Source organism: Camellia sinensis, chromosome 14 (genome assembly GCF_055761805.1).
Source record: "Camellia sinensis isolate YWXY chromosome 14, ASM5576180v1, whole genome shotgun sequence".
NCBI classification, from domain to species: Eukaryota; Viridiplantae; Streptophyta; class Magnoliopsida; order Ericales; family Theaceae; genus Camellia; species Camellia sinensis.
In genome coordinates, this window is record NC_138974.1 from 69,764,964 (window position 1) to 69,791,508 (window position 26,545).

General features: G+C 35.8%; 2 protein-coding genes across 3 annotated transcripts; one reads left to right on the plus strand and one right to left on the minus strand.

Moving 5' to 3' along the window:
* Nucleotides 1-12,383: 12,383 nt before the first annotated feature.
* On the plus strand, nucleotides 12,384-17,977 carry LOC114295729 (P-hydroxybenzoic acid efflux pump subunit). Of its 2 annotated transcripts, XM_028240039.2 has the most exons (3): nucleotides 12,384-13,084; nucleotides 14,569-14,736; nucleotides 16,131-17,977. In XM_028240039.2, exons 1-3 carry the CDS (start codon nucleotides 12,536-12,538, stop codon nucleotides 17,925-17,927), a joined length of 2,514 nt encoding a protein of 837 aa, XP_028095840.2. In that variant the 5' UTR covers nucleotides 12,384-12,535; the 3' UTR covers nucleotides 17,928-17,977. The 2 variants fall into 2 exon arrangements, with proteins under 2 accessions (XP_028095840.2, XP_082760482.1); XM_082904356.1 differs by lacking the exon at nucleotides 14,569-14,736 and having other exon boundaries at nucleotides 12,409-13,084.
* Nucleotides 17,978-19,042: 1,065 nt separating this feature from the next.
* LOC145807000 (uncharacterized) lies at nucleotides 19,043-24,222 on the minus strand. The gene is made up of 11 exons (XM_082904893.1): nucleotides 24,123-24,222; nucleotides 23,361-24,047; nucleotides 22,943-23,228; nucleotides 22,816-22,845; nucleotides 22,491-22,741; nucleotides 22,208-22,414; nucleotides 22,039-22,128; nucleotides 21,855-21,941; nucleotides 21,418-21,759; nucleotides 21,234-21,317; nucleotides 19,043-19,299 (listed from the first exon to the last, which is right to left on the minus strand). Exons 3-11 carry the CDS (start codon nucleotides 23,220-23,222, stop codon nucleotides 19,285-19,287), a joined length of 1,386 nt encoding a protein of 461 aa, XP_082761019.1. The 5' UTR covers nucleotides 23,223-23,228; nucleotides 23,361-24,047; nucleotides 24,123-24,222; the 3' UTR covers nucleotides 19,043-19,284.
* Between the last annotated feature and the right edge of the window lie 2,323 nt (nucleotides 24,223-26,545).

The window sequence follows — 26,545 nt, forward strand, 5'->3', positions numbered from 1 at the left end:
TCAGGAGACAGCAAGTCTATAGAAAGATCAGTAAAAAACAAGAAATAGGTGGATTATGGTAGGTGAAACTTAGAAAAAGTACATAACATTTTGTGTTCCCAAAAAATCACATAACGAGAAATACGAAGATACTTGTAGACTAGATCCCAACAGCGATAGCCTTTATGTTTTATACCAGATCCCAGAAAACAGCAAAGACAAGAACGAGGTTTTAGATTAGTGTGTTCATGAGGTTGAAGGAGAACAAAACAAACAGTGCCAAAAACTTTAAGAGTGGTGTATGTAGGAGGAAAACCATACAAACATTCATAAAGAGAGAGATTGGCTATGAGAGGAGTAGGCACATGATTTATGATGTAGACAGCAGTGAGAGCAGCTTCCTTCCAAAACTTTCCAGGACACGAAAAGGAGATAAGAAGGGCCCAAATAGTGTCTAGAATATGACGATATTTTCTTTCAACGCGACCATTTTGTTGGGACGTGCTTACACAAGAACGATGAGATTGGGTACCATGTGCCTGAAAAAAGGAAAGAAAATCATAATCTAAGTATTCCATAGCATTATCAAAATGAAAGGTTTTAATAGTTTGAGAAAACTGAGTATGGACCATGGCAGAGAAATCATAATAAACTTGTTTAAGTTTTGATTGATTTTTGAGAAGAAATATCCAAGTATAACGAGAAAAATCATCAACAAAAATCACAAAATATCTAGACCCTCCCATGGTCGGGGAGGGGGAGGGTCCCTATATATCTAAATGCACAAGAGCAAATAGAGGAGTAGAAATAGAATTACTTTTATTAAAAAGTAATGCAAACTATTTAGCAAGTTGACAAAGTAAACAATCAACATTTTCAAAACTAACAAGACTTAACCGACCACTAGAAACCAAAGTTTTTAAACGACTAAAAGAGACATGTCCTAAACGACAATGCCAAAGGTGAAAAGAAGACATAGAAGTAGAAGTAGCAGAAGAGGCAACAGAAGCAACAGTGGATGATGTAGATGGAATGCGAAGATGAAGAAGCTCGAACAGACGTCCATGCCTATGGCCTATCCCAAGGATCTGTTTCGCCTGAGGGTCCTACACCAAACAACCATTAGCAAAAAAAATGATGGTGAGACCAAGTTCACATAATTGACCAATAGAGATAAGGTTTAATTTAAGAGCAGGAATGTAATAAACATGAGAAAGAGATACAGTAGAAGTAGAAATTTGACCAATGTGACTAATAGGCATATGAGAACCATTAGCATTATGTATAGAGGGAACAAAAGAAGATGATGGGATAGAAGAAAATATAGTAGAATCAAAGGTCATATAATTACAGCAGGCGGAATCAAAATACCATGAAGGATTACCTGATGTGACTGAAAGAGCAGGAGAATGAAGAGTACTAGATTTGGCTAGCACCTGCTAGATAATGGACTCAACATCATCCATAGAAAATGATAGAGCAATAGGATCAGTAAAGTGAGGAGTGCAAGAATTATCTGATGCAGCAGTAGCAGTAACAGGACGAGAACTATGAGCAGATTTGGACTGAGGCCTAGAACGTAAAGACCCTTTCTGGAAGAAGAAGCAAGGGGAATGCGAGGACAATTGTTTTGGAGATGATCAAGAGCAGTCTTGTGGCAAGTCAAGCAGTCATGAACTTGGCACTGAAGTAAAGAATGATTGGCAGGTAGGCCACGGTTACGACAATAAATGCATGAGCTAAGAGGCTATGTAGATGAAGAACCTCGTGATGATGGTGTAGCAAGAGCAGAATCCAAAGTTGGAGTTTTGAGCATCCCAAAATGAGTTTCTTCTAATAAGAGTTCAGTAATGACTTGCTCTAAAGTCGGTAAGGGCAGATGATGGAGAAAGAAAGCACACACAGGTTCAAAGGTGCTATGAAGAGCCATAAGAAACTGTAATAGTCGCTGATGATTCCTATGAACAATAAATAGTTGTGCATCCTCTGAATCTGCCCAAGTAGGTTCAAAAAGAGCCAACTAGTCCTAGACAGATGACATCTGGAATAAAAAATCGTTGATGGACTAACCAAGCTTTTGGCGCATGTAATGAAGAGTTTGTAGGAGTTGATATTGGTGAGCATGGCCAGTAGTCTAATAGCGTTCCTTCAAGAAATCCCAAAATTGCCTTAATAGGAGAGACAATGGAATCATCATCCTGAAAGCGTCCAAACTGAAGGTTAATGGAAGAAACAGAAGTAGCCCGGAACCATGTGATAATCTGGTAGTTCTTCCCTTCCCATTCATCAAGACACTCATCGAAAGCAGATGCAGTTTCTTTTTCTTCCTGGACAAGTTTACAAAGAGCACCAGTGATAATACGCCAAAGTCGCTTCCCTTCGATGAATCCAGAGAGAGCTTAGGCCCAGAGAACATAGTTAGACCCATCAAGTGCAACGGAGACAGAATGGATGTTGTCAAAATGATCCATGATGCTCAAATAGGGCAAAAAAAGAATAATGTGCTTTGTAGAGGCTGATTATTCCAAAACAGAACGCACCAGCAGATTCAAGAGGCCGAAACCATAAGGATATGGTTGAACGGACCAAAAATACAACCAGAAAGGCAGTGAATCGACTAGCCAAAGTGGGTTGACCAATCTGGTCAACTAGGGCTGATGTCACAGCAGGAGGAATGATGTTAGCAGACACGACGCAAGTTAGCAAAGAGACGCGCGGTGCACGATAGCAGGGGAGCAGTAGGGGCGCACAGAAGCAACCAGGGCTAACGTTAATTAACGTTAGAAACATGCGGCTCACGTTAGCAGATGAGGCCGCGGAGCACAATAGTGTGAGACAAGTGCAGGAGGCACATAGGGCGCGTAGGATAACGGAACATCACGTGGCCAATCTTAGGGCGGCGCGTGGAGTGTCGAATGAAGATGAGTCTAGTGGCGTTGGCTTCGTCTTGAAGAGACAAAGAAGCTTGTATAGTCCAATCGGTGAAACAGAAAATGACTAGATACGCAGAAACCAACATGAGAAGGAAGCAATCTGCCAGACGAAAAAAAAAATGATGCAGAAGAAAAAGAGGCTAGAAAAAAATCTTAGGCTCTGATACCATGTTATGAGAGTAGAAAGAGAAGAGAAAAGAGAACACTCGTATTCAATATATGAATTAATAGGTAAGCACTCCTTTATATAGAAAAGAAAATAAGTATATACAGAAAATATACTATAACAGATATATATAAATAATATCCTAATAGATCTTAATATACTATATTAATAACACCCATACATGAGAAAAAGTATTTGGGAGTATCTAAATACACCCAATAATTATATAATTATACCCACTTGTACAATAGTTTTTCATAAGGTATGAGTTACAATGCATTTTTGTGTGGGGTCGATTTGGTGTTGGTTTTTTTGTAGAACTTAAAAATGTTAATATCTTTGCGAAATTGTAGAATAAAAAATTATTTTTTTGTGAGTAAAATAAAAATAACATGTCATTTGATTTTTTTAACTGATAATCAATGGTTTGATAGCTTTTTAATTTTTTTTTAGCAATAACAACTTTTTTTTCTTATTATCCCAAACACTCATTAAAAAAGTTAATGTTCAGAAAGCTACTAAAAAATTAATTTTGTGAGTGAAAAATATTAATGTAACATTTGATATTTTAGTTGATGACAAACAGCTTAATAATTTTTTAAAAATGATTTTTTTTCTCAGCACTCTCAGAAGCTTAGGTTTAGCCATCAACACTTTAGCGGGCCTTTGTTATAAAAAAAAGGCATTTCCTCCTCTTCTTGTACATAATAAATAAACAAATAAACATATATATTTGGTACACATGTATATATATATTTAAAGCTGTGCACTTGAAAATTAAATTTATGAAGAGAGAAAAATAAAAAATAAAAAATAAAATAAAATAGAAACTATTCTTTACTTTCACTTTTCTCATTTATTTTCCTCCAACAAATCTAAAATACAAACACAAAATAAATTGTTTACTTTTGCTGCTAGCTTACAAACCGGGCTTCGTTTGGCAAAAGAAATTGGGACTAAAATAGCACAAAAGAAAAAATAAACTAACTAAGTCAAAAAAATAAAATGTCATATTTAAATTATAATTATTTTATTTTTTTTCTCATAAAAATTAAAAAAATTAAGCCAAACGAATTTTTTAGTCCTAAGCTAAAAAATTTCAACTCAAAAAGTCACAGCCAAATGGCAACTAATAAGTTGTCCTCCAGTAAAAAAAAAATTAGTTGACTTTTTAGAGGTAAGACTTTTTTAACTTAAAACTAAAAAGAATTTTTAATTGACTTTTTGGAGTTAAAACTTTTTAACTTAGAATTAAAAAGTTTATTTAGGTTATTTTTTTAACTTTTTTGAAAGAAAAAGTGAAATGATTATAATTTAAATATGACATTTTTAATTTATTTTGTCTTTTAATAACTAATTTAGGTCACGTTTGGGAACAAGCTATTTTAGTAATTTTTTGGCTAAAATCTAAGGTAAAAAAAATTAGTATGTTTGAAATGACTTTTTAATTTTTTACAAAAAAATGTGTAAAAGGTAGAGAGAAAAAGAAATTTTTGACTTTTTTATATAACTTATAAACTTTTTAATTTTTTTTATTAACTTTTTAACTTTTAAACTAAAATTCTCACATGCCAAACGAGGCCTTAGTCCCAACCCAATCTAATCCACAGAGCCATACGAAACCTAAATTTTACACACTTTCATAATTTTCTTTTCATGGTCTTAAATTTATTATTACTTTTTGGATATAGTGGGTTGTTAACAAATACATAATGTTTATTGTGTAAAATTCATATAAAAAAAAACAAAAATACCTAATGAAATTCATGTGACACGTTTTTGAAATTAGCCACCACCATCTACTTAGAATTGTCTCTTTGTCATGAAAACAATGTAAAAGTATTCTCACCTAAAATAAAAAATAAAAAATTCATTTGTGACCTTTCAGATTTTGAATAGATACCATAACCATTCAAAGGAATAGCTTATCATGACCATTCAAAAAATAAATAAATAAATTGTGTGATCCAAATTTATTTGATAATTTTTTGCGCATAATTCTCTAGTATTTTTATACTATATCATATACAAAATCAAATTACATTTTCTTCGTAGATTCCGCTATAGAGAATGCACTCCCTCTCACATTTTTAAGATGAAATCCTTCAATCAATTAGAGAGAATTCATATCATAGAGTAAAGTCATACAAATAATATTAAATTATATTAAGAATTTCCATACTAATGTTGTGATTTATTTTTATCGATTCCTTAGAGATAGAAGGGCCAAAATGTTAATACCATATTGTTTTATGTTTTTGTATTACAATTATGTTTGATTAGTATTTTCCATAAAAATAAATAAACAGGTAAAATATTAATTTGGGTAATATAAAAAAACATCATGAAAAAATGTAAGCACCACTAAATGATCACCAATTTTCCAGCATACAAACAAACAGGGCACTACCACTTTCTTACATGAGATCCCACCCACCATGCAATGTCATAGAAGGGCTGCTGCATGCCAATTTCAAAAATAAAAGAAACCCTTTCTACCTTCTTTTTGGTGTAGTATAGATATCAAATACTCTTAGCGTTTCCAATGGTTTGTCATTGGATTTGGAGCTACCATTTCTATAATACAACAATAGTAATTTTCTAATAGTGAATATGTAGCCATTAAATTTGACACAAACTTTGACAGTTGTCATATTCATCAGCTCAACCAAAATCAACCAGTTCCCTCCCTTCCTCTTGACAAAACAGGTAAATTTTACAAAATTACTATTTTTGCAAAACCAAATACAAAAATTGGTGTGTTCCGAACGACCGCCACGTGTTTGGTTCTGTCAAAATAGTATTGGCATCTGACCAGTGGAACACAATTACTATAATTCTATCATTTTTATTATTTATTGTCAAATTATAATAATAGTAATACTATTATAACATATGTCATTAGAGATACTCTAAGTATCAATCTTTACAAGTATAGATTATAGATCTTGATGTTAGAGCGAGTTCCAGATTGAACGGGTCGGTTTGATCCACGCTTCCCAAATTGATGCCCGAGACACCAAACCCTCAGGGAGACCTGCACAAGAGTTCAACGGAGAACGGGAAGTCCCCCAGCGAACCCTCCGACAAGCAAATTAGAAAGAGAGATGGAATGTGTAGATAGATTAATGATAGAGAAGCTTAACATTTTTCCTTATCTTCGAAACCCGCTTATATCCTCTACTAATCATTTCCTTGTCCCTTCCGACCTGTCACGTTGGCCAAAAGTCTATGTTCTAGCTTGCCTTGTTCATGGTGAGGCCGTTCTGTTCCGACGGGGAGGGGTTATCGGAATAAATGTTGCAAGGAACCTCATTAATGGCTGATGTGTGGTGCAATAACTTTGTAGGATCTTTGTCTGTCGATGTGGCTGGTTCTACTCTGGACAGTTGTTGGGATGTCATTGGTTCTTAATGTCACGTTGGGCTCCAGCACTGTTGGGCTTTGGTGTTTGAATTATGTTTTGGGCTCTAAGTGATGGGCCAAACGCTCCCATAGGCCCACCTATGTTAGATCTCATATAAATATCTTATATTTTTATCTAAGAATCAGGCCTCGTTTGGGAACAGGCTATTTTAGTAACTTTTTGACTTTTTGGCTAAAATATGAGGTAAAAAAAAACTAGTATGTTTGGGATGATTTTTTGGCTTTTTACAAAAAGATGTGTAAAAAATAGAGAGAAAAAAGAATCTTTGACTTTTTAGTAACTTTTTGACTTTTAGGCTAAAATAAGGACTTGCCAAACGAGGCCTCGGTCTTTACAAGTACAAATTATATGCAACACAAATATAAACACCACTAACTGTTACCACTAATGATATTGTTGCGAACTTATCATCACCCTTGATTATTGTGATACTCATAAGTTTGTGGCATTGCCATCAGTAATATTGAAATTTTTTTTATATAAACACAAACATATAGATATATGCAGTTTTTAAAAAAGATGTCCTTTCCGGCCTACTAATTTCGTGAAAAGAAAAAAAAATAAAGGATGTGTTTGGTTTACTTTTGAGAGAGTGATGTTCAAAAAAAAAAAAATGGGAAGAGAGTTTAGAAATTTTTTTGATTTATTTGGTTGTATATTTTTTTGATATTTTGTTGTAATTAAATAGATGTGTATGAAAGAAAAAGTGATTGATTGATTGATGTATAAGAAAGAGAAATTGATTTTGAAATTTGTTTGAGAAAAACCACAAACCAAACAAAATTTTGAAAAAAAAAATTCAAAAAATTTGGAAAAAATATGTTCTTTCCGGCCTTCTAATTTCATGAAAATAAAAAAATGCCATCAGTAATATTGAATACATTTTATATAAATACAAACATATAGATATATGCAATTTGAAAAATAGATGTCGTTCCGACCTACTAATTTCATGAAAAGAAAAAAAAAAAAAAAAAGGGGGGAATTTTAGTTTAAAATCTTTGATATTAAGATTTTATGAAATAAAAAATATATCATATTTTCATAGTAGTTGGGATCCTTTAACATTTTTACAGAGAAATTTCAGCTCGTCACAGATCTATGGCGAGTTGAAATTAACGAGCTGAAATTTCTTCGATAATATTAGTAAAGCACCTATTAAGAAAAAGGGGTTTTTTTTTTTAAGGTCCCTGGTATTATGATTTTATAGCATAAAGGACATCAAATATTTTTATAATGTCTAAGGTCCCTCAACAATATTTTCATAATGTCTAAGGTCCCTCAACCTTGATCCAGAGAAATTTCAGTCCAGAGAAATTTCAGTCCAGAGAAAATTGGTCCAGAGAAATTTGGTCCAGAGAAATTTCAGTGCAGAGAAAATTGGTCAGAGAAATTCTGGCCCAGAGAAATTTGGTCCAGAGAAATTTCAGTGCAGAGAAAATTGGTCAGAGAAATTATGGCCCAGAGAAATTTCTCTGGACCAAATTTCTCTGGATGAGTTTCTCTACTTTTCTTCTCATTCACATCCAAATCATTGTGATTCATTAGGTAAGCAACATTGTTCAACTGAATTCAACTGGAAAAATTTCACATTGTAATATGTAAGTAACATTAGAATGGGATAACAATGGCAACTTACCAGAACCAGAGAAATTCTGGAAAAATCTGGGTTTGATCCTCCACCATTGTTGCTACTATTGTTACCATCTCCACTGCCACTCGACTCCGGAGACCCAAATGCCCTAACTGTGGCACAAGTCTTTAAGTAGGAATGCTTCCCTATATTAAAACTATGAAGCTTTTTATCAGATTCCAAATCAAATTTCCAGAGAAAATTCTATCCATAAAATTTCTTTGGACATCACAGAGAAAATTTCAAATTTCTCTAAACAAATCACATAAAAAATTTCAAAATTCTATCCACTATAGAACCAATCGATTTTGCGGTGACTTGGATACATATTCACAGAGAAAATCCCATCACCAGAGAATTTCTCTGGATTTAAAACCAGAGAAATTTTCTGCATCACCAAAAAAAAAAAAAACAACAACAACAACAACAACAACAACAACCCAGAGAAATTCTGTTTTTGGTCTTTGAAATTTCTCTGGACACTTCAACCCAGAGAAATTCAATTGGGTTGATCCAGAGAAATTATCTGGTTTGTCTTGATAATTTCTTATTCTTATTTGCTAGTGTCCTAATTTTTGCAGAGATAGTCAAGGAAATACTAAAAGAACGCCTATCAAACTTGAAAAAGAATGCAATCATTTTCATTATCATCAAACAATTTTCAGTAACATACACTGCAAATAACTGAAACAGCAAGTAGTAGACATTCGAAAGCAAAAGAATATGTTTAACTGGGGAGACATTAACAATTGATTCTACAAAATACACAAAATTATGAAGAAATCTACTCACTTCAGCATGGGAGATAAAAGAAAAATATCTTTAGGAATTTCTCTGGATCACTTTAAGCCAGAGAAAATCTCTCAAAATCAATGAAATTCCTAAAGAAACATTTCCAGAGAAATTCTCTTTAACCCAGAGAAAATTCAGTTCAAATAAAAAAAAAATTCAGTCCAAACAAAAAAAAAAAAAAACAGAGAAAGAGGCGGATCTGCACTTATCCCTTTAGCTTCAATCCATCTCTTTCTCTCTCTCTCTCTCTCTCTCTCTCTCTCTCTCTCTATATATATATATATATATATATTTATAAATTAAAACAAACAAATACACAAATAAGCAATATATAAAACAAAACAATAATAGGTGGGTTTCTTTACTTGGTTTGTCCAAGTTCAGGTGAGAAAATAGTTCTCCAAATATTGATCTTTGTTGGTGTTGTAGTGATACTCAAATTATATACAATAAATTCATTTGTTCTATACATTTTATAGCATAAATGATGTTTATTTTATTCGATCCCATAAATGATATTTACCTTCTGAAAAATATGTTTGAATAATGAAAGTTAAATACACAAAGAAGTGGGTTTAATTGAGAGAGAAGTTAGAAAGAGAAAATGAAATATTCTATTGGAATTTGCTGGTGGTGGCTAGAATTGAAAAGCAATATTGCTTGTATGGATTCAAGATGATTAATTTGATTACTTTTTCTCTAATAGCAAAACTGGGTGTGGTTTCTTTTAGATCTAGAAGAAGAAAAAGAGTGAAAGAAAGAAAGGAGGAAAGGGGTGGTGCTGCTGAAACAGGATCACCAAAGGGGGAGCGAAATGGCTATAGCTTCTGGTTCATCTCCACGGACTCTACTTTCACAGGCTCAACAGCTGGAGCTTCCGGTTCAACGGTGGCTGGAGCTTCTGGTTCGCACCTCCTTCGACTCCATCTTCGTCGGTTTGAGCCCTGGTCCACTTATAGATAGTGCATCCTGGACAGTTTGTCTTTTCTCGAAGCTCTAATTGTGGAAGACTTCTCACCATGCTGCGATTCATCAAGATTCGCAACTTCTTGTATTCACGGCGACGACGTATGGTTTCAGAAGAGAAAGGGGTGTTGTTCCGATCATCTTCATTTTCTCTCTCTAGAAAGCTCTGGGTTTCTCTGGTTATGGGTAAGAATGGCGGTGGGTTTGACTGAAATTTGTCTGATATATGTTTAGGACCTTAGACATCAAAAAATAATTTTGTGGACCTCTTCCATTGCGAAAAGTAGGAGAGGGACCCTAGACCGATTTTCCCTAAGAAAAAATATATTAGACTTCTCCTATTATCAAAAGTTGAAAAGGGATATTTCACTAAATTTTTCAACCAAAAAAAAAAAAAATGAATCACCAATGGTAGGGATAAGATCCTTTTCATTTCATAGATAGAATGGATCTCCATTATATATAATCAATGGTCATGACAAATTCATGCCAATAAATTTATATTTTAAATTCAAAAAAATTAAGAGAAATTTTAAAATTTATAATAATTATATATAATTGCTTTTGAGTATTACAACCTTTTAAAATAGAATGAAAATCTACATTAAATCCCAAACCACATATATTAGAATGGTGCATTTGCCTATATTATTATTAACCTTTTTTTTTGGTTGGAGTTGCTTTTGCTTTAACTAATTTCTTCTATTAAAGCATCATGCTGCGGAGGCTGCTTGACCCTTCCTCCTCCTAAAGGATCAGTAGGCTTCGTTTGGCTATTTCAGTTGGGATTAAAAAAACATAAAAGATAAAATAATTTAAAAAAACATAAAAGATAAAATAAACTAAATAAGTAAATAAGACAAAGTGTCACATTTAAATCATAATTTTTTCACTTTTTCTCTCATAAAATTTTTTTTAAAAAAAAGCCCAAAACAATTTGTCAAATGAACTTTTTAGTCCCAAATTAAAAAAGACTCATCTCTAAAAAAAAAAAAATTGCCAAATGGCAACTAAGTTAGGTTGTGTTTGGATTTAGAGTTTAGGTAAATATTAGTGGAGGACAAAAGGGGAAAAAATTTAAATAAAATAGAGAAAAAATTTAATTAATATATTTCATATACCTTTTTTCTTTTACTTTTGTTTTCCATTCACAAATTTCTATTCAAATTTAACGCTCCATTTACATAAATGTAAATTCCAAATCAAGGGACTTAAGGTTTGATTTTATAAATTATCGAAGATTGGTTATTACATGTGAATCAATAGACTTTTTGTGAATAAAGAATATTGAATGTATAAACAACGTTTATTAGTGAATAAAGTACAGCGAATATATATATTTTGACGTACTAAAATTCGGGTAATTATTTAGTAATTTCGGAATATAGACACATGGTATTCTATAATATTATAATTGGTGAAAAAAGTAGGTAAGTGAGATATTGTATTGAGTAATTAGGGAACATAAGAGACATATTGAATAATAATTGATTAAGAAGTACGAATACATAATACTCCAAGAACATTCTACAATTTCTCTTTAAATTCATAGAGAGGAATTTATATAGAGAAATTCTGCAAGCATTCATTGAGATCTTCCTGACAATTGCTCTAATAATATAATTTGTTAAATTATTTAATATTGATACAAATATCATTAAAGGAAGTCAAACTTTAAATTATTGTTTTATTATAATTTATAACTAGTTTACAAAATTGAATGCCATTACCTCTTTTTGTGTATAAAAAAAAAGGGTGTTCATACCACTACTAGTAAGACACTATACCTTCACACTACGTCTATATTTTAATTTCTAAACATTGACCAAAACTTGAAAAACATTTCTTTCATACTGAGGGGTTAAGGTTTAAAATTTATATAACATTTTGACCTGTGTTATTTCTGCAACAACTTTAATGAGGAGTCAAAACTCTTAACATGGACATTTAGGGCAGTATTAGCAAGATTTTTAAACTTATAGTTAAATATTTAGAAACGATTATTAATATTATATTAGTGAGACAATCTAAATCGCGTGAGTGTTATATTTTACTTATTTAGTTGGACCAAATAAATCGATTTCATAACAAAAGTTATGATATAAGACAACTTATAATTTTGAGTAGACAAATTTTTAAGCCTCACAAAAAAAAAGAAAAATTAGTACATTGACAAATGTAAATTACTATTATCATATGGTGAATTAAAATTACGAAACTTAAAAAATGAAATGTATTTATATTTTATTGTAATTTTTTAAAAAAAAAAATTCTTTAATTTTTACCAATTAAATTAACACATGTATTTTTTATGAAAAATTTAGAATATGCAATTAATGACAAAAAAATAAAAAATAAAAACATTTTCTTATTTATTTTCATAAAAATTTTAGAATATACAATTATACTCGTGCATAGCAGGGGTATTAATAATACAATTTCAAAATAAGTCATATTATTAATATAAAAATTCAAACACAATTATTTATCTCCCCCCATTACATTACTAATACCCATCTTCACCAACCTTCTATCTATCTATAGGCCAAAACAAACAAGATTTACTGAAAAAACCAGAGCGGTGGAGCAAAAACACCACTCTCCAAACCATACATAAATCTCTTCAACTCGTCATCACCATGTCAATCTCCACAACTTCTCAGCCCGATCGGGCCCGAGAACTGTGGCGGCGCTGGCTCGCCTCCGCCTTCCGAACCGCACTAGCATGCACCTTAGTAGGCGGCACCACCCTCTACGGCCCTGCACGCATCACGCGCCATTTAACATTCCCCGCTTTCTCTTACGTCACCGTGATTTTAATCGCCACTGACGCCACCTTTGGCGACACTTTACGCGGTTCCTGGCTTGCGCTCTACGCTACCGTGCAAGGCGTGGGCCCGGCCATATTGACCCTGTGTCTGATAGGCCCGGCCCAATTGACAACGTGCACGACGGCGGTGGCGGTGGCGATGAGTGCATTTGTGGTGGCTGTGCCGGAATCGACCCATTTGATAGCGAAGAGGATAGCGCTGGGGCAAATTGTGATAGTGTATGTAATAGCTTATGTGCAAGGTGGGGAATGTGAGCCTGTAATGCATTGTGTACACGTGGCGGCGAGCACCGGAATCGGGGTATTGGCTTGTGTTGTGGCGCTGTTGTTTCCGTACCCGAGGCTGGCAACTTGTGAGGTAAACAAATCTAAGAGATTTATGTAGGCATTTTATGTCTTTGTGCGGAAGAGTTCAAATCCTTTATCGTGATTTTCTGTCATGGTTCCTACGGTGGATCAAAATGACGTCTGTAATAGGCCAAAATGATATCATTTTGGTAAGAGTCATTTTTTTCCCTTTTCCTTTTTGTACTGATTAATCATCCCTAGGTCATCGTCTCAGTCGACCAATCAAGTCTTATTCGTCTAGTTTTGTAGAAACAAAAAGCTTATTGACTGCATCCATCACCCTTCTAGACTGAAACTTGACTGGTCGGCCGAGAAGGCGAACGGATCGGAGACAACCAGTCAGTACAAAAAATACTCAATACAAAAGAGGGGGGAAAAATATACCAAAACGATGGCATTTTGGCCCACTACAAAAATCATGACAAAAAACGACGGTAGAGATCTGAACTCGTGTAGTAAATGCTAATTAATGTGGGCTAGATAGAACAAACAATCATTCACATACCTGGGTGGGGTGTGTAGTTTTTGGTTCTGTTGTGCAAGGTTTTGTTGCATTGGGGTTGTTAGGTGTCTTCATTTGTAATATGGCAGATGTTTTTGGGAGTCACGCAAACATGTTAACGAATCCAAATAAAAAATTATCATAATTTAAAATGTGAAAGTTTAATTTAAGAGAGATGAGTTAATTGAGGAAATGGCAAAAAATACCGTTGTTTCGGTTGCGTCACTAAAAGATTGAGAATGATGCTATAGAAGTAGATCGCTAATGAAAACTCTACTTATGTGGCAAGACCCAAAAAAAAAAAAAATTAAAAAAAAAAAAAGTTAGCACAAAACATCACAGTGTAATCCATCACAATTAGAGTTCCTTTTTTAGAGCTCCCAATTATTTTTAAAAGATTAATTGTATGACCTCACAAGACACATGGCATATTATAAATGGAGCTTTATTATAAGTATAAATTAAATTGTTAATATTGTATTAACTAATTACATCTGTGTGGAACCTATAAAATTGTTGATAAAATAATTAATAATTTTACTATTATTATTATTATTTATGAATAAAAACAATTAGTGACATGATGCAACAATATCTCCGTTAACCCCATTTTTGTTTTCCTCCACTTACGGTGAGCTTGGAATCGAGATAAAAATATATATATAATAAAAAAAAGCGGACATTTTTTTTTATCTTTAGTGATTTTTATTTTAAAATTGTGTCCAAAAGTTTTTTATTTTTGGTCCATCTATTATTAAAGAATTTAAAAAGTCAAAATTCTATAATAAAAAATCACTAAGAATAAAAGAAAAACTTTTTCATTTTATTTTTATTTTTTTGATTCATTTAGCCAGTGAGCAGAACCTAAAAATATAAAGGTTTCTAAAAAAAATTCAAAAAATAAAAATAAAAAAGTCCATACCAACCAAACCTTATTGGTGGTCTATTGTGGTGTTGTTTGCGATATATTTGCAATATTAAAAACGTTGCAGGTAAAAAGGAATTGGAAGCAGTTTGCAAACAATGCATCAGAAAGGCTAGAGCTATTTGTGCAGGCATTATGTGCAGAAGACATTCAGTGTGCACAAGCATTGATATCTCAGGCTAAGTTATTGGCTATTAGGTCTACCAAATATCTCCATTTTATCAAATCCAAGCAAGTAAGGCTCCATCAACTTTCAATTCATACATACATACCCACACCACTAAATTAATACCTCTACTAATACAATTTGAGTAATGAATTACTAGCATAACAATTATAGTAATGGCATTTAAATGGGATTTTTATATAGAATAATATAGTTCATGTGGTTCTTTATTTCAAATTAAAACACTTGTTATTATAACTCATAATTTTAAAAACACAACTGTAATATCACTTTTGAATAATTTTTTTAATAAAAATTATGCTTGTAGACCATTTTCTTAAAAATTATACGGTAGAATTCATACAAAATAATGTGACATTTTTTGATCTTTTCATTTCAAACCAAAAGTCCATCACAGTGAGCTTCTTTTTTTTTTTTTTTAAATGTCACTATCATATTATTTTGATTGAAAATTCTATGTACACTTCTTTTAAAAAAGAATAACAACTTTTATGGAATTTAAATACAAAATAATATGGCTCATTGTGGTGACTTGTTTTTAAAAAATAATCTCATTACACTTGAGCTCATAAATTAAAAATATATATTTAGAATTATTTGCAAACAAAAAAAATTATACAGCAAATGCTACCAAATTAATGTAGCACTGGCAATGGCATTTCTAAAATAATAAATTATTTTAATGAGGCTTTTTACTTGAAATAAATAGATACAAATTTACATATCATTCTATATAAACTTTTTATATTACTTTTTCAATTTTTAAATTATTACTCAATAATATCATTTCTTAAATCACTTTGAATGAAAATTTTCTATTTTAATTATGTTAGAATATTTTCAATACGCAGATTTCAAAGAGCAATGGTCCACACACCACTTTTAGCCTCTTTTTTTTTTTTTGATCGGCTAAACAAAATCTATATTGATGAAACAAACAAAGTATGAAATATTACATCAATATAGAGGAGCTTAGAGCTAAGAAGAAGCTCCAAGCGCCCAGTTGGTGAGGCACCAACAAAGAAAGCAAAAGAATAAAAGAAAGCAACAAACAAAGTAACTGGAAGTAGACAGACTAAAAGAACAGCAACATTGCAGAAAAATTAAACCTCCACCATTGCAACAGATCAGAAGCCTTCCCAATCCTCCAAGGCACCCACAGACCAAAACAAAACAACAGAGAGGGCTTGTTCTTTGGCCCAATAGAACTGACAGTAGGACCAGCACCCAGCATCACAAAACAGAACTGATCGGAGGCACCCACTTTTAGCCTTTAATATTCTACAAGTCAAAAATGGGAGCATTAAATGAAGTGTGAAATTTCATTAACCTCTTTAAATGAATATCAGTTTTTTTTTTTTTTTTGAACTGAAAATGAATATCATTATTCATGTTAAAACTTTAGTAATTGGAAATCTAATTGACCTCACTAATGTTGACAGGAAAGCATGCAGTGGGAGAGGCTTCCAATCAAGTTTTTGAAACCATATTGCATGAATCCAGGAGAAAGATTAGAGGAACTAGACAAGCCATTAAGAGGGATGGAAATTGCTTTAACAAGTTCTTCAAATCCAGTTCAAACACTGGACCAAGAGCTCAGAGATGGTCTACTTAGATTAGAGGAGCACATTGGCCAAACCCTAAAGAAAGTTTTGCCTCTTGACTCCCCAACTTTCCCTGAATCAAATGCAAAAAATGTGTTGAAGTCCCTCCAAACCCTTCAAACCGTCCCACAAAACCAGAAAGATTTACCCACTTTCTTCTTCTTATTTTGCTTGAAACTCCTCCAGAAGAAATCAATGGCCACTTCATCAACTAATGTTTCAGTTATAGATGGATCACCCATTTTAAGTGTACAAAATTCTATCATAAAACCAAACACAACGCTTTCACATGAAGTGGGAGGACCCATTAAATGTCCGAATCCCATGAGGATTCTGATTGGGTTCTATGCAGGTAGAAAAACTGATTCAAGCAAACAAGACAGGTTGGCTTTTTCCAAGGGCGTATGGAGCAATTGGGGGGCCATGAACAAAAGATACAAAAGGCTCATCTCAGCCTTGAAATGCTCACTTTCTTTAGGCCTTGCTGTGTTGTTTGGTTTGATATATAGCAAAGAAAATGGGTATTGGGCCGGACTGCCCGTAGCAATCAGCATTGCTGGTGCAAGAGAGGCAACATTCAAAGTAGCCAATGTGAAAGCTCAAGGGACAGTGTTAGGAACTGTCTATGGAGTACTAGGTTGTTTCATGTTTCAAAAAATTGCCCAAGTAAGGTTCCTGTCTCTTCTTCCTTGGTTCATTTTCACTAGTTTTTTACAGCAAAGCCGCCTGTACGGCCAGACCGGTGCCATATCAGCTGTTATTGGGGCAGTTTTAATCTTAGGCAGAAAAAACTTTGGTCCTCCGAGTGAATTTGCTATTGCCAGAATCATTGAGACCTTCATTGGATTATCTTGCTCAATCATGGTAGAGATTGTCTTGCAGCCCACAAGAGGTTCTACTCTAGCTAAAATGCAACTTTCCAAAAGCCTCAAGGCATTGCATGAGTGTGTCAGCTTGATAAGTCTTGGTGATAGCAAAACCAGCTTGGGAGATAGCCAAAAGAAGCTGAAGACCCATGTAAATGAGCTCAAACAGTTCATAGGAGAGGCTGAGGTAGAACCCGATTTCTGGTTTTTGCCTTTTAACAGTGCTTGCTATTATAAGCTCTGGGGGTCTTTGTCAAAGATGGAGGATCTCTTGCTCTTTGTTGATCATGCAATCGGATCGCTTGAGAGAATTGACAAGCTTGAAGGTCACATTGAGCGTTTTAAGAAAATGATTTGTTCTTCAGTGAAGTGTTTTGAGGAGGTCAGTTTGGTCAAATCACTTTCACACCTTGAGAAGGAGCTTGAAAAGAAGAACATTGCTCATGATATTGAGTTGGGAAAACCACCAAGTTCAATTGTGTTTGGGAGTTGTGGTTCAGCTGAAGATGAGATAGAGAAGATCATAAGTTATTATCTTGAAGATTCAAGAGAAGTTGTTGATAAAGTCAATTCTGTTGAAGTTGATAATGATGGGATCAAGACACAGAATTGTTTGAGTTTGAGTGCACTGGTTTTTTGCATGGTGAGTTTGGTGAGAGAGACTCGGGAGATTGAAAAGGGTGTGAAGGAGATTATGCAGTGGGAGAATCCTTCAACCCAAGTAAATTTGCATGAAATTTCATGGAAAGTGCATACTTTGTACAAGTAAATGTTGTACCATTTTGAAAATTGTACAAGTAAACTGTTAGGGTTCTGTAAGTGTAAGCCACCCCTCCTTATATTTGGTTAATCATAATTTTTGTAGGGGGAGGATCGCAATCCATTTTTGAATGAAAAATTTGATAAGTTATTCGATGGTCAAAAAATTGATTGGCGGATGATTTGACTAGTATTGTCTAGTGATGGGCCCATCAATAAATAATATAAGTGCACCACGTAATGTTGATCTTAAATTAAGTAATATATTTTTGAAGAAGGTTGTGTCAAAATTGTTGAAAATTTTGGTTTTATAGGTTTATTTTTTGGGGTGGGTCTAAAGAGGTGACGTGTTTCTTGCCGCATGCAAGTCACACGGTGAGACGGTTCGTCAAAACCATTTATGAGTAAATGGAAACTTGACGTCGTCTTCGAATTCGTGGAATGGATATTTAATTAATTAAATGTGAGTTTCCTTGAAATGAGTTGTCCCACATTGAAACTTTAAGAGAACTTGAGTAAATATATAAGTTCTACACTACAAAAAAATTTGTTTTTTGCGACGGTAAGCGGCCGTCGCAAATGCTCCCTGAACCGTCGCTAATACCTTTTGCGACGGTAATCTGGTTTTTTGCGACGGGAGGAGGGGGTCGCGACAGATGGGGTTGCAAAAGACCTTTCGCGACGGTAAGTACCGTCGCCATTAGTTTCTGCGACGGTAAGGTATGTTTTTTGCGACGGCGTTTTTCCCGGCGCAAATAATGGGGAAAAAAATTACTTTTAGCGACGGCACGTAATTCCCGTCGCTAAAAGTGAGTTTTTGAGACGGGAACATTACCGTCGTTAAAGGCTCTGGCATCTTATAAGTATTGGCGACGGCACAGTTTACCGTCGCTAAAGGAGTCCTGTACATTCAACAAGACAGCTTTTGCGACTGTGTTGGTACCGTCGCAAAAGCCTATTAATGGTTTTTGCGACGGGTTATTCTCCCGTCTCAAAAAATAAAAAAAAATAAAAAAAACCTGCTGATAAATTATTAAAAAAATTAAAATAACCTGTATTAGATAAAAAATAAGTATAAAAAATTGAAAAATTACAGAATAATATAAATACGTACATAAACAAAAATTGACAAATAATGAAAATTAATAATCTTGTTCCATTCATAGCAATACATAAATAAAAATTCATAACAATAAAAATTATGCCACTACATAACGTCGCATAATACATACATAATGTTGCTCCCAAATTTAAATAACATAAATCAAAATCAAAATCAAAAGTTTTCGTCTTCATTCGTTCGTGGGTTACAAAAACAAAAATTGGTCATAATCTTGATACGCCCGCATTCCAGAAAAAGCCAACTGCTACTCCGGAAAGATCTGAAAAAAACAAGATAAAAATAATTAAAAACCATATAATGTGTTAATATTTTAATTATAGAAAAATATAAAAAAAAATTGACTACTATATAATTAGAAACATAGTTTAGTAAATAATTTTGACTAGACCGAAATCCAGTTCTAACTCCCAAACCGGGAACCCGATTCGAGCCCCGTCTTCTCCCACAAGTCTCTCGTGCCTAGGCGGTCGTGTGTGCCAAGTTTCGTGTTAAACCGACGCCGTTTGGTGATTTTGGGGCGTTAACGCCTCGAAAAGAAGTTTCTTAAAGAAGTAGTTTGCCTAAAGTGAAATCCGACTCTAACTCCCAAACCGGGAACCCGATTCGAGCCCCGTCTTCTCCCACAAGTCTCTCGTGCCTAGGCGGTCGTGTGTGCCAAGTTTCGTGCTAAACCGACGCCGTTTGGTGATTTTGGGGCGTTAACTCCTCAAATTCAAGTTTCTTAAGGAAGTAATTTGCCTAAAGTGAAATCCGGCACTAACTCCCAAACCGGGAACCCGATTCAAGCCCCGTCTTCTCCCACAAGTCTCTCGTGCCTAGGCGGTCGTGTGTGCCAAGTTTTGTGCTAAACCGACGCCGTTTGGTGATTTTGGGGCGTTAACTCCTCAAATTCAAGTTTCTTAAGGAAGTAATTTGCCTAAAGTGAAATCCGGCTCTAACTCCCAAACCGGGAACCCGATTCAAGCCCCGTCTTCTCCCACAAGTCTCTCGTGCCTAGGCGGTCGTGTGTGCCAAGTTTCGTGCTAAACCGACGCCGTTTGGTGATTTTGGGGCGTTAACTCCTCAAATTCAAGTTTCTTAAGGAAGTAATTTGCCTAAAGTGAAATCCGGCACTAACTCCCAAACCGGGAACCCGATTCAAGCCCCGTCTTCTCCCACAAGTCTCTCGTGCCTAGGCGGTCGTGTGTGCCAAGTTTCGTGCTAAACCGACGTCGTTTGGTGATTTTGGGGCGTTAACTCCTCAAATTCAAGTTTCTTAAGGAAGTAATTTGCCTAAAGTGAAATCCGGCTCTAACTCCCAAACCGGGAACCCGATTCAAGCCCCGTCTTCTCCCACAAGTCTCTCGTGCCTAGGCGGTCGTGTGTGCCAAGTTTCGTGCTAAACCGACGCCGTTTGGTGATTTTGGGGCGTTAACTCCTCAAATTCAAGTTTCTTAAGGAAGTAATTTGCCTAAAGTGAAATTCGGCACTAACTCCCAAACCGGGAACCCGATTCAAGCCCCGTCTTCTCCCACAAGTCTCTCGTGCCTAGGCGGTCGTGTGTGCCAAGTTTCGTGCTAAACCGACGCCGTTTGGTGATTTTGGGGCGTTAACTCCTCAAATTCAAGTTTCTTAAGGAAGTAATTTGCCTAAAGTGAAATCCGGCTCTAACTCCCAAACCGGGAACCCGATTCAAGCCCCGTCTTCTCCCACAAGTCTCTCGTGCTTAGGCGGTCGTGTGTGCCAAGTTTCGTGCTAAACCGACGCCGTTTGGTGATTTTGGGGCGTTAACTCCTCAAATTCAAGTTTCTTAAGGAAGTAATTTGCCTAAAGTGAAATCCGGCTCTAACTCCCAAACCGGGAACCCGATTCAAGCCCCGTCTTCTCCCACAAGTCTCTCGTGCCTAGGCGGTCGTGTGTGCCAAGTTTCGTGCTAAACCGACGCCGTTTGGTGATTTTGGGGCGTTAACTCCTCAAATTCAAGTTTCTTAAGGAAGTAATTTGCCTAAAGTGAAATCCGGCTCTAACTCCCAAACCGGAAACCCGATTCAAGCCCCGTCTTCTCCCACAAGTCTCTCGTGCCTAGGCGGTCGTGTGTGCCAAGTTTCGTGCTAAACCAACGCCGTTTGGTGATTTTGGGGCGTTAACGCCTCGAATTCAAGTTTAGAACGCAAAGATGCATTTTAGCTTAGAATGCAAACATAAATTTTATACCTGATCTTCTGGTGGTGGTGTATATGGATTCTCGTCTTCTGCAGATTCCCTAAATGCCCGGTGGCCACTCGATGCATCAGGAACCTATGTTAGTCAGTGCATAATGTGTTAATCATATTCGAATTTCATACATAATCTTGAGTGAAAATTGAACTATCAAACAATTGTGATGTTTATATGGAACCTGTCTGTTGGGATCCACACTCGCCCCCTGTGACACAAGGGCCATCATCTCAGCTCTCATCTGCTGCAAATGTGTAGAGAACTCTGCTCGCAGCTCCTCCCTCAACTCATCCCTTAGCTCAGCACGAACCTGCTGCGTGATCTGATCAATAGTCGATGGATGGGGTGTTGACTGTGATGGCCCAGCACCATCCTTATACACCACTCTCCGAGGCACGATTCTCCCGTATGTGCGACAATATCCATGTCTGTCATGACCTATCAACTCATGGAAAATGGCATTCCTAGCCTCCAAAGTCCGACCATCCTCAGGTAGCATAGAGAGTTGACGATTAAACTCATCCTGTATTGAATAAGACACACAAGTATACACGAAATTAAAATGGTTGACACACAAAAAATAAACTTTAAATACAATCAAAGGTGTTTGGAAACTACCAAGGTCTGGATAACCTCTGGGTCATCTACTCTACGTGTCATAAGCCAAACATTCATCTTATCAGTAGACTCCCCCTTACTGGTCATCTAAATTTTTTTTTAGAAATATGAAAATTAGAATCCAAATAATTTGCAAATATACAATGTTTATTTATATAGAAAAATAAAACAATAAAATGTAAACCTCATGCCGTATCTGAGAGAAAGTAGTACGCCCTGTGGTATGAGCTATGCCGTGAGCTCGCCGATTTTTAGCGTTCCTACTTGCAATTTTCTATAACAAGTTCAACAAATGTAAGTATGTAAATATGATTTGTATGTTTACATATCATAAATATAACGTAATTGTATACCTCAGCATCGGAAGTACGCCAATACTCTACAAGTTGTTCCCACTGGCTTGGCACAACGTTCATAGGAACATCATCCTTCAGATTAGGATCAGAGCTTCTAGGCTTGAAATACTTAGCCTTAAGCTTGTTCTTGTGATCCTTCCATATGCTGTTGCAGTTTTTCATGCAGATTGGCTTGTACTCCTCTGGACATATATTCAAATTGTCCTATAAAACACAAAGTTTAAGGCTAAGTATAACACAAATTTGGAATTCGAATTTGTGGACAAAAATATACTTTTACCTTCACATCCTTCCAGATAGCATCAACAATATCATCAGGCACACTGTTCCAGTCAACAAAAGTAAGAGGAACAATGTTACCATTCCGGACAATAATGCCAAGTTGAGTAGTTAACTTGGCCACGTTATCTCCTATTGGGCAGTAATTTCCATCAAATTGTATGTGCAGCTTTTTACCAGTACCCCACTCTTTAATGCCCTTGGCACATCCTCTACCACGCCTAGTCGAGGTTGATGAAGAACTAACATGACCTGCGATATACAATAATAATAAACAATATGCAATGGTAACAACCAAATGTAAATACAAATCATATCAAATAAACCTGATGTGGGCTGTGAAGAAGTCGAAGGGTCTGCAAAATACAATGAGAATAAACAAGTTATATATAATGAGCATAAATAAATGTATGTGTAAACAATTTTCATGCAAATCAAAGCAAATTTAAATACCTGCGGATGGCTCATAAGCTGATGATGATAGCTGCTGTGGTGCCATTGATGGTGGACGCACCGATGGTAGGCGTGGAGGCCGAGTACATGGTAGCTGCTGTGGTGCCACTGATGGTGGTCGATACGGTGGTAATGGCCCCTCAGATGGTGGTGGCACTAATGGCCCCTCCGATGCTGCCCGATGTGATGCCTCCTCTAATGGTGGTGCTACTGATGTCCTGTTATGTAGCACATCAGACATCATGCGCCGGGGATGATCAGGCTTCCTCTTCCTTCCCATAATAATCTGCAAACAATATAACATTAATTGACATTAGAAACATACACAATGGTTTGTCATCAACTATAATATGACATGAATTGAACTAATACAATTACAAAGACAAAGTAAATTAAGAAATTGATGATTAACTACAACCTTGGCCTTAATTGAATTACTAATGTTGATTACATATCAGCCTATTTGAACATCAACTGTTTCCCCTTCTGCGGCTTCCCTCACCCAACCAACTTCTTCATCACGAAGCATTATATTTTCTTCCAATTGTTGGCTCATGTATGGCTCGATTTATGGATCAGTTGAACTCATATCAAATAAACCTCTTTGAGACATCTTCACCACGACTTGCCAGTCTGGTTGTAACGGGTCTGCAACATACCAAACTTGCTCTGCTTGGGACGCCAAGATGAAAGGTTCATTGGTAATTCGATCATCTCGGTACAACAAATGATTGAAGTTCACCAACGTGAAATTGAAGACATCTTCTTTCTTTCCGTGAATGTTGTCAATCCAATCACACTTAAACAACACATGTTTCTTCTCATTGGAATATCGAATCTCAACAATATCTGTCAATTGTCCATAATAGTACACAGACCCCAGACGAGGATTCTTGTCTTTTCGACTAGCATAACTTATGGTATCTGCCTTCAAAGCTACACCACAATTTTGTGTGGCTCGACGATCATCCATGGCCTTTACTCGATACCGAAACCCATTCAGTATATACCCGTTGAACCTCCTTGCCAGGTTATGAGGACCATTTGCCAATAGAATAATCTCGTCAGAAAGTATGACATCAGTAGTCCTTCGCAAAGTTTGGACCTATTTAACACGAAATGTAAAATTTAAAATGTAGATCGACTTAAGTAACTAGAATCTATAGAGTTAAATACGTACATGTTCCTTGAACCAAATGTGAAAAGTTTCAAAATGTTCACGCCGAAGTTGATGATCGTCGACACGAGGCATTTTGAGCTTAAGTACTTCAAGGTGTTTGCTGTGTAGATTGAAATTTTAGCCATACAAAAATTTTAGTTGAAAATTCAATAAAACATAATAAAATATTGAGTGAGTGACTTAACCTACTTTATGAATGGTTGAACCGCGCTTGTATTGCATAAGATGTACCGATGAGCTTGTACCCAAGAAGTATTATCAAGATAAAAGCTTGTGTTTTCACCAGTAGCATGACCCAAATTGTCAGCACCACTATAGTTCCTCACGGGTCGACTAGATTTGGTTTCCACATCACTGAGATATTGTGCACAAAAATTCATGCATTCTTCCATAAGATATCCTTTAGCAATTGATCCTTCAGGACGAGCTCTATTACGCACGTATTGCTTCAAAGTAAGAAGATACCTCTCAATTGGATACATCCATCGAAACTGAATCGCTCCACCCAATAGCGCTTCATCAGCTAGATGTATAGGCAAGTGCTCCATTATATCAAAAAAACTCGGAGGAAATATTTTCTCTAGATGACAAAGTGTTACAGCGATACGATCTTTAATATATTGCAAATCCGTCGCACGATTCACTTTCGAACACAATTGTCTAAAGAAATTGCTCAATTCAATCAAGGGTTCAATTACATTCTTCGATAACGATCTGCGAATAGCCAATGGAATAAGTTGTTGCATCAGAATATGACTATCGTGGCTCTTAAGACCCCCAATGCTTCTATCATGTAAGCGCACACGACGTGATATATTGGATGAATACCCGTCGGGAACTCTTACTTCCTTCAACACTTTCAAGAACAAATCTTTCTCATCCTTGGTCATCGTGAATTGTGCTGGTGGTAAATAGGCTTTATTCGACCCTCTTAACTGCAAATGTAGGGGTTTTCTAATATTCATATCTTGTAAATCACGCCGAGCATTAACACCATCCTTCGATTTTCCTGCAACCCCTAATATTGTCCACAACACATTGTCACAAACATTCTTCTCTATATGCATCACATCGAGGTTGTGTCTTATTAGATTGTGCTCCCAATATGGCAATTCATAAAAGATACTCTTTTTCTTCCAACTATGGGTGCGATGTCCAGCTTTCTCCTTCTCTACCTGTCTCTTATGCCTCTCCTTAAGGTCATCCCTATTGTATTGGGTTAAAATACCCTCAGATTCTAATTGTAGCAACATCTCAGTTCCAGACAACAATTTTGGTTTGAGTCTGACTTCCCGACTACCATCAAATGATACTTTATCCTTCCGGAATTTATGGCCAGTAGGTAAAAATCTGCGATGACCCAAGTATGATTGTTTCCTACTATGCTTCAACCAACACGATGTAGTTTCCTTATTGCAACAAGGACATGCATATTCTCCTTTAGTGCTCCATCCTGACAAGTTTGCGTATGCAGGAAAATCACTAATTGCCCACAGTAAAGCTGCATGCATTTGAAACATTTGATTTGTTGATGCATCAAATGTTGGCACACCCTCATTCCATAGTTCTTTCAACTCCTCAATCAACGGTTGCATATAAACATCAATCTTGTCACCAGGTCCTTTCGGGCCGTCAATAAGCACAGATAAAATTAGAAATGGTTGCTTCATGCACATCCATAGCGGCAAGTTGTATGGAATGAGCACAACAGGCCAAGTGCTATGAACTATGTTCATCGTCCTGAATGGGTTAAAACCATCAGATGCTAAGCCAAGCCTTACACTTCGGCAATCATTACTAAAGTGAATATTCCGACGGTCAAAATCTTTCCATGCAAGGGAGTCAGCAGGATGCCTGAAGACACCATCATCAGTTCGTTCCTCTGCATGCCATCTCATTAACTTGGCCGTCTTGGATGACATAAACAACCTCTGCAGCCTTGACTTTAAAGGAAAATACCTCATCTGTTTTGCAGCTACTTGTTTGCCACCTGTGTTAGGACCATTTGAACCACCATCACCATTTGATTTCCATCTAGAACTGTTGCATATGACACATTTATCAAGATTGGCGTCCTCGTTTCGAAACAACATGCAACTGTTGGGACATGCATCCCACGTCTCATACGTGAAGCCCAAATCTGTTGTGACCTTTTGAGCTTTATAATATGAGTCCGGGAGTTTGACACCCAACGGAAACGCCTCATTCAATAACTCAAGCAACATGTCAACAGACTTGTCCGTCCACTGATTAAGCACCTTCAAATGTAGAAGTCGAACAATGAATGACAAAGATGTGAACTTCTGACAACCCGGATACAATTCACTTTGTGCATCTTGAAGAAGTTTGAAATACTTTGCAGTCTCTGCATTTGGACCGAGCTGGGGTTCAGATGCACGGGGATCAGGCCCCTGTGGTTCATC